Here is a 12,687-nt window from a genome sequence, read left to right on the forward strand (position 1 = left end):
TGCTGAAAAAAATCCCTTTGAAAGCTCCATACACGGAAAAAAATGTGGATTTTTAAAGAAGGGGAGCAAAAGGGAAATGCAAAAATGAAAAAGGGTATCAGTAGAAAAGGGCTATAAAATTATGTGCAAATTACTGGAAATTGTGTCTTGTCTATCATTTGTTTAACAATGAGGCATGATTGTAAGTCAAAAAGTAAAGGAAACAAAACAAAGAAACCCACTTTAACATGTAAAATATTAAATAGCATGTCCAAAGGAATAGTAAGTCTTCTGAAAGGGTCCAACCGACCCCAAAATCCAGTAACAATCGACGGTGAAACAGCACTACGTTGAGTAAAATAGAAGTATTTTTATTCCACCACAGTAAGGTGATGTTTTGCCTTTTCAATCAAAGCATTCTCAAGCATGAGAATGCTTTGATTGAAAAGGCGAAACCTTGCATTACTATGTTTTTTTACTACTTCTATTTTATTCAACAAAGTGCTGCTTCACTGTCGATTGTTACTAAAATATTAAATATATGTTCTGTGTTTATAAGAACAAATACCTATTGTTTTATGTTTTTTGTGATCTAAATGACTGCAATTTCATTTAACATGTTTATGGTAACTCAAAAAATGCACAGTCTTTTAATTGTATTATCTATAGAAAACATTTATTGATCTGTAAGGATCTATAGATACAGAGAATATTTAGTGTAGTTAAGTACTGTGAAAAATACACATTTATTCAGACAGAAATCTATATCTTTTTTGTTTCCAAAATTTGTTTATCTTACATTTTATGAAAAAGAAATACAGTAGTTGGAACAGTTTTTTGTCATTTTACTTTTTGTCATGTGTTACTTTCAGATTGTCCATTGCCATAAGTCCATTGATGCAGCTGAATGATATCCTTTTTTAACATTTATATCTGTTTGCATTCATGTCTAGTGCATAAAGCTTGTCTTTCAATTCTCCAGGTGCCTTCCTCATAGGTACAGTGGCATATAGTGCATTCATCAGTTTTTATTTCTCTTCCAGCCGGGATAACAACAGTCTCTGCAAAACAGTTTGGTCCTAAAATAAAAAGTAAATAATTTCAATTATTAGTTGTATATCATTTACTCTTATTTTAACATTCAGTCATCAATCACAGTTTTGTATGGAGACAATAAAGCAGTATTACATTCCATACATTTGGAGCAATCAGTTATTCAATATTGTTCAGTAATCAAATATTTGCCATACAAATCAAAAGAATCTCCACCAATCAACTGCTCTTTGGCCCTGAGGTCTTGCAGTTCAGCCCCAATCATGTAAATATTTTAAATCAGATCATTTTTATTTACAGTTTATACACAAGGTGCACAAAGCACATACAAACATACATAAAACCCTCACACCCAACTGGTTTTATGTGAAATTGGAGTTCTTAAAGGGGTATTCCCACTTTGGCAAATTAATGTTATTGTTTGTATGATGAAAAGTAATACAATTTTACAATATACTTTCTCTATCAATTCCTTACAGTTCTCTGCTCGCTGTCATTTTTATAGAAAGCTTCTATGTTTACTTCTAGTGGACAAATATCTGTTAATGGTCACACAGGTGCACTGCTCATTAGTATCATAGAGAGTGATCAGAGCTGTGGGTTATAATGGTCAGATTTATGTCCACTGGAAATAAACAATGAAGCGTTCTATATAATAACAGCAAGCAGAGATCTAGAAAACAGTTAGGAATTGATGCATAAAGTATAGTGGAAGAAAATTACCTCTTAAGTTTTTGAGTTTTCATTTTATACTTAATCCATTCAAAAAGCCATAACTTTTTATATTTTTTTCAGTGAGCATAGATGTTTGATCTTTTTTTTTTCTACGCAACATATTGTCCTTCCTAGTGGCATCAGTTAATATTCCATGCACTGTACAGGGTATATGTAAAAAATAATGAAATTACCGCACAGGCTTTGTATTTAAAGGCTTTCACTTTGCTGTCTAAATGAAACATTCATTGATTCTTTGAATTAGTACAAGATACCACATGGCAGTAGATTTGTTATGTTTTTATCATTTTAAATTTCATTGTGTTGCCATATTCTGATACCCTGGAACATTTTCATACTCCAGCATACAGAGTTGTGTAAAGGGTAATTTTTTGCATGATCTGCTGATGTTTTCATTGATAAGATGTTGGAATCCGTGTGATCTTTAGAACGCTATATGGGAATTATTCTTATCTTTTAGCAGTTTTCTTTTGACCAATTTTTTATGGCACATTGTGGTACATAACATGTTTAAGATTATGGTTTTTTTTTCTGTGTGTTCTTAATACAGGGGGGTTGAATTTTTACTTTTTTATATATTTTTTTAAAAATTTAATTTTACCTTATTAAAATCTGTGTTTTAAATTGAACCTTTCATAAATTGGATTTTTCTAGGTCCCCTAGGGTTTTTAAACCTTAAGGGTTCTCCTTGCTCATACAATATACTGCAATAGAGAAATATATATATAGATCAAAAAACGAGACTGCACTCCAAAAATGTAGTAAAAAAAGAAGTGGGTACTTTATTCACCCAATATTTCAGATCCTGTTCAGGATCCTTTCTCAAGCTGATTAAGAAAGGATCCTGAATAGGATCTGAAACATTACACTTGGGTAAATAAAGTACCCCCCTTTTTATACTATAGTTCAGTTTGTTTTTTGATTTATTGCTATATTGGTGTATCAAGACTGCACTCACTTAAAGGGGTATTCCGGGAATATGAACGTCTGACACAAAAACCCTTGATGATATAAATAAATAAATACAAAAAAACTCAATGTCATTAGTCACAAAACGGAGCTAAAATAATATGATTTTATGATTTACAAATTTTATGGCCTCTCTAAAGTAGGTGGAGTTATCACTAAGATGGCCGCCACTGGAAACTACAAGTTCCATGATCCTTTAGTTTTCAGTAACTCCTCCAACCACTTATGCTCTGCTAACAGTGATGATGTAACAGGTTTTCTTGCTCTGTTACCATAGTAATGATGTGTAACTGCCATCACCACAACACTGACCATACTGGATGCACTGCAACCAACCGACTACAGCCAAACATAGTGATGATCACATGACCCTGCCCAGGCAGGTACAGGACATGTGATGTGGACATGTGACCAGCGGCCATCTTCTTTTCTGCGACGGACCGCGCGGAGGAAATTAACGGACTGATTAAAAGGCTGGTAGCATTTTAATTCTTCATTACAGTCTAAGGTAATTATAGCTTCTTTCCTGTTTTCAAAAAATTCAGGGCCCCTGAATCAATGAATATGTCGTAAGTTGGACCATGTAAAAATCTTTTTTTAAGGTATTAAAAATAATAAAAACAAAGGGGATCTGGACTGAACAAACTCATAATAACAAGTCAAAATAGCCCAACAGCATTTTTCCATTAATTTTACTATATTCAGAATGTTTTACAGCTTCCTAGTACATTGCATGGAATATAAAACGCTGCTAATGGAAAGTACTGTACAATCTATCCCGCAGGAAACAAGCCCTGGATTTCAATTACTTTTATTAAGTAGCTCTATATTCTGGAAAATAGGATTTACATTTTTTTTAATATTATGCTTTGAATAGGCCAAGGCGTCACAGGTGCAGAGAGTACATACTGGTCTGTATCAGCACACCATAAACTACCTTCAGTCAATGTCAACCAGATTTGTGATGATGCACTTGGACTATAGGATATTATCCAACTGCTTGCTGAAACTCTGCTGCACATTCATGAAGGACCCTAGCAGACTCTGACAGAGGCTGCCTGACATATACTACACATGAGTAGTGCAGTATATTTTAAAAGCAATCAAATAATTACATCTTCAAGTACCTATGACAAACCATTAAAAGTTGGAAAAAAAGTTAAACAAACCCAAACATGTAAAAAATTTACCATATTTGGTCACCAAAGTAAAATTAATTGTAGAAAAACAACCACTGTTTTTTTTAACCAGTGCACAAAAAGAGTAAGTTAAAAAACAATGAAAAAAAGTGCTGTAAAACAAGACCAAAAAATGCATGAAAGGTGAAAAATAAAACTATTATTAGTCTGACCTGGAAAATAATGTTTTATTATACACATCATAAATTAAACGCATCAAAAGGTGTACTATTTCAATTTTTTTTTTACAATTCCTTTAAAAAGTTATGGCTTTTGAAAGATGGGGTGAAAATGGTAAGATGTTTTTGCTCATGACAGGCTAGTCACTAAGGGGAGATCACTCTTCTCCTTAAGACTCTTTTCCAGTCATTTATTATTTGTGTAAAGCTAAAGCACCTAGAATATCTAAGGACTCCAATGTGATCCTTATACTGTCATTTAATGTTGGTTTGTGGACCAGCAGCCTCAATGTGCCTGGTGAGGAGGGCTGTAGATAATAAATCCATGGGGGGCTGTATATATTAGAACCATGATGGGGTTGTATATAATTAAACTATGAGGGGGCTGTATATAAATAACCATGACAGGGCTGTTTTGGAAATATAAACTAGGGAATATTTTACTAAGTTTCTTAATTTCCCACATGAGTTCGCTGCAAAGGGGCCCTGCAAGGCTCTATTGCCTATGGGCCTACTGAAACTTGGAACCGGCCCTGTGTGCAGCCCTGTAGAAACAGGCCCTTTTGTTGGCCCCATCCACCAGACTGTGCACTTTGCACATAATTGGAGTCCTTGCATTATAAATAAATATGATACAATGACTTAATTGCCTGGTAGCCAGACTGCTTCTCCTGAACTGTTTAGACAGCAGATAGGAAATTCTTGCATCATACTTTGGTATAATGCAAGAACTTCTCAACGTTGTAAGGTGTGTAGTCTGTGGGATCGGGACTATTTCTATGAGTAGCACAAGTTCATGTGTGTGAGCCTTTAGTCATAGAAAATTATGTGAATAATACGACATACATATTTTCAAAGTGAGATATGCTCTTTGTGTATTTTTTACATAAAGGTTTCTCCATAGGGAATGAAACATGCTGGAATAATACAAAATTGTACAAAAATTAAAGCAGCCATACATTTTTTCCACAACTATTTCAAGGGAATACAATGGTAATTTTAATTTTTGTTTTCTATTTTTGGTATAGGATTTTGGGGGTTGCCATCTTCTCTGAAATCTAGCATCAGCAATATAGTGATATACTTTAAAGCTTTGAAGCCAACTCATTGAAGTCGTTGAAGTTTAGTTTTGTAGTTATGTTGTGTGTAGTTAAGAGTGTAAATATGCTGGAATATCATCTTCTGTCCGAATCTTCCCCTCTGTGATGTAAATTAAGTCACTGCTTTTAAAAAAATCATCAAAATTCTGAACAAATGAGATTTGTAAGAATAAGCATGCAAAACATGACAAAAATATTGTTTCAAAGACAATCACCATAATACAACATCCTCTACTGTTGTGCATTTATGTATTGGTGTGGCCCTTTCGAGAATATGTTTAATATGCAAATACTGCTGCTTTTATTACATATATGTATTAGAAAGTATCTGTCTAATTGATTGACTTGACGTTCAATTTTGAGTGTTGGCAATGGATTAAAGCAATAAAATGAACTTTGATTTCTAAGTTGCGATTTAAAAAAAAAGCCTAAATAATATTTATACACTATATAAACTATGTCACGGTAGTACTACCCTGTTTCCCCTAAAATAGGACTTCCCCCGAAAATAAGACCTAGTACAATTTTGTTCAATCTTAGAAATATAAGGCCTCCCCTGAAAATAAGACCTAGCGGCCGCCATTGCAGCGGACCCCCATGTCATACATTAGTATTAGTAGATTTTTTAGATGCTGCAAGAGGTTGTGACATGGGGGAAGAATTACAGAATAAAATCACTGACTGTTGCAGAACAAATACGCTACAAGCTGCTACATGGACATGAAGTGCTCATTTAAGGAAAGTTCTATTGCTAAACATGAGAGATTGGGGCCAAAAATTCCAATAGTTCAGAGTTTGGAGAGTAATAAGGATGTTTTAGAAGTTTATTTTTTTTTTGTTCACCAATAAATGTAAATTCTTGTACATGGAAAAATAAGACATCCCCTGAAAATAAGACCTAGTGCCTCTTAAGGAGCAAAAATTAATATAAGACACTGTCTTATTTTCGGGGAAACAGGGTAGCAGTCCTGGCTGCGGATCGCGGGTAAGCCCGTGCCTCGCTGCGTGCCTGCCCCGTCCCCAGACCAGCACCTCTCCCCGCTCCGCGCTCCTGGTCCGGCTTTAGTCCCGGTCTTCTATGTCCTGGCTCCCGCTCCTGTCCAGGACACTGGCTCTTTCTTTACCCAATGGCCCGAAATCTTCTTCTGACGCGCCGCCGTAAAAAGGCATCGTGTCAGAAGAAGTACTCTTAATGAGCGCCATAGAATCCCGATAGGGTAGTCATTAAGGGGTTAATATGAATGCTGAATACTATGTATGTAGTGTCAATTTATATTAAATGTAGTTATAATTGATAATTACAATGTATTTATACACGTGGTATCTCCTGATGTGAGTTCAGTGTGGTTCATGGGACTCACATCCTGGTAAGTTGAATTATGTATTTATTTTTTTACATATAATAATTTCAAAAAGGTCAACTTGGGAGCCTAAACCATGAGTCCATAAGGGTCCTAAATTGAGCTGACAGGTCTTCATTAAATGCAAATAAGATTTACAGCCATTTCAATGTTTCTTAAATTATTTAATATACAATATAGTAGTTGTATCTATTATATGTGACTGTTATAAAAAGTAATTACTTTTAACACTGTAAAAAAGTTACAAATAATTTGATATAATTCAGACACATTTCTCTCGAAGATATTCTTGTAAATTACTATAAAGATATGCACAGATTTGGATGCAGAGTGGATGACCTACATTTTCCCTTTGAAATTAATTATTTACATTAAATACTCCACTGTGGCGGTATCCCAGTACTGATAATGAGTAATTAAAATGGTCATCTGCTGTACCCTGCAAAATGACAGTGACTCTTATGAATAATGGAAAGAGGACACTGTGTCCTGCATCTGTTGTACTTCTTTCCACCTTCATGGCTTGAAAGTCCTTAAAGGGATATTACCACGAAGACAAGTTCCTTATATGTACTTAGGATAACAAAATAACACATTCCTTTATTAACATCACCTTTATTAACAATACACACTGAGGGACATGTATCATTATTTCTGCAAGGCAAATTGTCTCATTTTTGTGACTTTTGTCGTAGTTGAGACTTTTTTTGCAACTTTTTACTCTGTCGTTTTTCAAGTACGCCTTGGCTTGGCTTTTCAGCTTTGTCCACAAATTTTCAATAGGACTTTTCAGGGCTTTGTGATGGACACTCCCAAGCAACTTTGTTATCCATAAGCCACTTTGCTTCAAGAGCTCTGAGTTGACCTTACGTGTCTACTCCAATAGTTTTGAGTTGTTTAGAGTTCACATGAGTTGTTGAGTTCATATGAACTCAAACAATTACTTTCCCCCACACAACCAAAGTGGGAATTAGGGTGCTTTCATTCTGAAGATTGGAGTCATAAGTAAATATATTTCATTGTATTCTATCTGTCATGCTGTATGTTTTAACTCCATTCAAACATGCTAAGTATATTTCCCACATGTATTACTCTGAGTGGTCATACTTGTTCACCATTTCCAGTGAGGTACTACTGTTGATTTATACGTATTGTCTACACAGAAGTGTTTTAATGGAAGTAACATTAAATGTCTGCACAGTACTTCAACATTATTAAGACCACAACTTTATATCTTGCGTCACTTTTCATTTATAAGTAATCTTTTCTCAGTACAAAAGATATAACTTGTTTTTATTTATCTATTTATTTTAAGGGGAATGTTGTCCCTTTTTTGTTTTAACATTTTATTTCTTTGTACTAATTTATGGAAATACTTCCATTGGGACTAGGTGAGCCCCCATTTGGAGGTTTTAACATTGAAAGTTATATTTTAACAAAGTATCACACTTTTTAATGATACTTAAAAGCTATGAACATCGTATTTATTTACACAATATTATTGCAAAAGAATCAATTCTACTGTATTGCTGCCTGTGCATGTAAAGGCATAAATGGTTATTAGGGTTTACCTCCAGCCTACTAGGGAATCTCATAGGACAGCAACTCTTTGGGGATGTTAATTACTAGCTTAAATGCCATATATTCAATATTGCATTAACCAACACAATAGTTGCAGGAGCTCTTATTAAAGAGAATATAGGGCAGTTAAAATGAATGCTGTATAGAAATAACAGATATTACCTTTCATATGATATGTAAGTGTTAATCATACACAAGTGAAAATGGAAGCAAATCGTGATTCTTAAATATACTCTTTTTCAAACTCGTCCTGTTAGCTTATGAATCCACTTTGAACCATAAATGAGCTCAATCAAGAATGTCAGAAACAGAAAGCTACCAGAAATTGCATTGCAACAAACTACGCATCCTAAAATCCTTTGTTTATTTGTAAAATGCTTGTTTATTAATGTGACTACTTTTTGCAAGATCTAGCAAGCAGCTGCTTTTTGGATGACATATGAAACAGAATGCATATGTGTGCAGTCTATAGGGACAAAGTTAACTAATTATAATTTAATTTACTCGTTCCCGAACCACCCACTGATGAAAGAATTAAGGGCACAGAGCTTTCTTCTGCTCCCGCGCTAATTACTGGAGCAGGACTGACAGCCAGAGGCTCTAGGCAGAAGAGTGGTTCCCGCTTCACTCTTCTCCACTCCTCACAGCAGTGTTCTCAAGTAGCGCAATGGAAAGAGGAGGAATTCGGGCACTGCAACCGGCAATACAGACCTGGCGGTCCAGTGACTGCTGGATTTGTAGGGGTTAATGAGAGGGTTAATCTGATCAGACCCCGTCTAGCTCTGATCCTTTGAGTCCCCAAGGGAGGTTGTTTCCCCTGTAACTGTGGCTCTTACAGATGCCCCAGTTACAGGTGTAAACCAGAAGTTAAGACAAAATGTAAAAAAAAGTTAAAACACACACAGATTACTTATAGAAAAATATTTTAAAAGAAACATTAATATTCCCCAATAAAATAAAACAAATCCCCTGCTACACTATAAAAAACATAGAAATAGTTGCCCCAACCGTTACATACAAGGGAATTAATTCATAATGGTAATTTTGACTTCATTTTAAAACAACATAAAACATATATAACTATACATCATAAAAAATATTTTTTCTCTCCAGTTTTTGTAACTTTAACTCCCCCCCCCCCCAAAAAAAACCTAAAAATAAATAAGGTCCCCAAATGTTTTTTTTTTATTTTTAACTATATCCCTATTTGTCACAAAAAATGCAGCAAAGTTGTTTATGGTATTGCACAAGAAAAATAAGTTATGGCCTTTAAACAGTGGCGTACCGATCACGGTCGCAGCGGTCGCACTTGCGACCGGGCCCATCGGACGGGGGGGCCCGGGCCGGGGATGTCACTAATGCCTCTGTCCAGGGGCATAACCGGGTTCCGGGAAGTGATGGGCCCGAGCTGCAGCACGAGCCGAGTCGCGGCCCGGGCCCTCCTGTAAAAGCTACACTCCCCGGCAATAGCTGCCAGGGGAAGGGGGCGGTGATAGCTACTGCGGACCGCCCACCCAACATGCTTCCAGGCACACCCCTGCGGACAGGCCCGGCCCGCTCCGCCAGACATTCGGCACGGCCCTCTCTGACCTCTGGAGCGTCCCAGCCCGCCTCGTCTGACCTGTGCACGTCCCGGCCCGCCTCGTCCAACATGCGACTAGGCCGGGCCCGCTCCGTCCGACCTGCAGCACGTACCGGCCCGTCCACCCTCTTCACCAGCGGGCAGGCCTATCCACCCACTCAACTGCGGCCCGTCCTGTGAGTGGGTGAGTATAATTAATAGAATATGTATATGTTTGTGTTTTGTATATATGTATCTATATGCTTTATATATTGTATATACTGGATGCATGTGTATATATGCTGTGTATGTGTGTGTATGTTGCTTATATATGCTGTATATATGCCTGTATGTGTGTATATATGTGCTGTATGTGTGTGTATATATGTGCTGTATGTGTGTGTATATATGTGCTGTATGTGTGTGTATATATGTGCTGTGTGTGTGTGTGTGTGTGTGTATATATGTGCTGTGTGTGTATATATGTGCTGTGTGTGTGTGTGTGTATATATGTGCTGTGTGTGTATATATGTGCTGTGTGTGTGTGTGTGTATATATGTGCTGTGTGTGTATATATGTGCTGTGTGTGTATATATGTGCTGTGTGTATGTATTCTTTATATACTGTATATACTGGATGCATGTGTATATATATTCTGTAAATGTGTGTATGCTGTATATACTGTATGTGTGTGTGTGTATACATGCTGCATATGTATGTATGCTTTATATACTGGATGCATGTGTGTATATATATATGCTGTAAATGTGTGTGTATGCTGTAATACTGTATGTGTGTGTATACATGCTGTGTATGTATGCTGTGTGTGTGTGTGTGTGTGTGTATATATATATATATATATATGTATGTTGTATATAATGGATGAGTGTTTATATATTCTGTATATGTGTGTGTGTATTCTGTGTATATATGCTGTATATGTGTGTGTATATGCTGTGTATGTATACTGTATATGTTGTAAATTTTCTGTGTATATACTGTATGCGTGCTTCATTCAAAGGTCTGTTATGGGGCCCTACCTCAGCTGGTTATGCCCCGGTGTTATGCATATGTGTATATGTGGTTATATCTGTGGAATGCATATATGAAATATGTGTATTCTGAAGAATTACATGTGGTATGGAGCCGGCAGTGAGGGTTTAGGTGTATGGAGGCCCCGTTTCTAAGTTCGCACCGGGGCCCACTGGGGTCTTGTTACGCCACTGCCTTTAAATCAATAATTTATGGCCTTAAAACAAGTATAAAAAAAATACAAATGCTCCGATCAGTAAAGCCTTTAAAGGCCTGGTCAGAAAGGGGTTAAGGATTCATTTAAATGGTCAGAAATCAATTGTGAGAAGAGGCAAGGGATAGTAACAATGGAAGCAATGAATCTCATGCTAAAACAACCAAATAGAAACAAATCTGTTTTTTTATAAATTGCATTCCATAGTATATCTTATTTTTTTTAAATACAGTCATTTATTAAATATTTCTACAACATCTATAAAGTATGTTTAACCTCTTCCCGCTCAGCGTCCGATATATCGGACGCTGAGCTCAGTGACTTAGCGCTCAGCGTCCGATATATCGGACGCTGAGCTGATGCCGGTTTGGCTCAAGATCTGAGCCGAACCGGCATCGGGAAAGACGGGGTGCCGGCTGTGACGGATAGCCGGCACCCCAGTGTAACACCCGCGATCGGAGTTGTCTCCGATCGCGGGTGCTTAACCCGTTAAATGCCGCGGTCAGCGCGACCGCGGCATCTAACATGTATCTGGGGGGTCTTTCCCCCACGATCGGCCCCCCCGAACCGTTTTCGGGGTGCGCCGATCGTTGCTATAGTAACTCTGGGGTCCGATCTGGACCCCAGAGTTACCTGCAAGAATTGCCAGTAAGATGGCATCTGTGACGTCATCTTACTGGCACAGTGCCAGCCTATGCAAGTGCATAGGCTGACACTGATAATACTCTGCAATACATGAGTATTGCAGAATATTATCATGAAGAAGCAATCAGAAGATTGCTTCTTCATGTTCCATGGTATAAAAGTGAAAAAGTAAAAAAAAAAATGTTATTCAATAAAAAAATAAAGTAATAAATCACTAAAAATGCCCAAAACCCCCAAAACATATAAAGAGACATATAACTAAAAAAAAAGTCTAAATCATAACACAAACCCCACATATATAGTATCACCGCGTCCGTAACAACCCGTAGAATAAAAGTAAATCATTATTGAACCACCATGATAAACGCCGTAAAAAAAAACTGCTATAAACCTTCCAAAAATTATGATTTTTAGCTATTCAATCCCACAAAAAATGCTATAAAATGCGATCAAAAAACCATGTGTACTCCGACATGATACTGGTGCAAAGTACAACATGTCCCGCAAAAAACAAGCCATCAACCAGCTCCGTAGCCAAAAAAGTAACAATGTTATGCCACTTGGAAGACGGCAATACATAAATGATAGATTTTTCCCCACATTAGGGTTTTGTTTGACAAATTTAGTAAAACGTAAGAAAATATATTCAAGTCTGGTATCCCCGTAATCGTATCAACCCATAGAATAAAGATAACATGATTATTAGTCTATACGGTGAACACCAAAAAAAAAAAAGTAAAAAATCCAGTACAGAATTGATGCTTTTCTACTCCTGCCCTCAAAAAAAGTTCCTAAATTTTCAACAATAGGTGATACCAACCCCAAAATGGTAACAATGGAAAAAGCATCTCATCCCGCAAAAAAAATGGCATCACATGGCCCCAATAACACAAAAGCGAAAATTTTATAGCCTTCAAAAGGGGCCAATGAGGAAACTAAAATCCTGGCAGCTGCAGGGCGCTCCTTCCCTTCTGCGTCTCGCTGTGCGCCCATAAAACAAGTAACGGCCACATGTGGGGGGTCTATGTACTCAGGAGAAATTGCAGAACAAATTGTATGGTGGGTTTTCTCTTTTTATATTTTGGAAATGTGTAAATTTT

General features: G+C 36.8%; 1 protein-coding gene across 2 annotated transcripts in view; it reads right to left on the reverse strand.

The window, feature by feature from the left end:
• Nucleotides 1-627: 627 nt before the first annotated feature.
• VWC2 (von Willebrand factor C domain containing 2) overlaps nt 628-12,687 on the reverse strand; it is a 388,287-nt gene continuing 376,227 nt past the window's right edge. For both annotated transcript variants that reach the window (XM_072153096.1, XM_072153097.1), the window contains one exon: nt 628-1,058. In XM_072153096.1, the coding sequence (XP_072009197.1) occupies nt 907-1,058 (152 nt within the window). In that variant the 3' untranslated portion in view covers nt 628-906. The remainder of the gene's footprint in view (nt 1,059-12,687) is intronic.

The sequence above is a fragment of the Engystomops pustulosus genome, chromosome 5 (assembly GCF_040894005.1).
Source record: "Engystomops pustulosus chromosome 5, aEngPut4.maternal, whole genome shotgun sequence".
NCBI classification, from domain to species: Eukaryota; Metazoa; Chordata; class Amphibia; order Anura; family Leptodactylidae; genus Engystomops; species Engystomops pustulosus.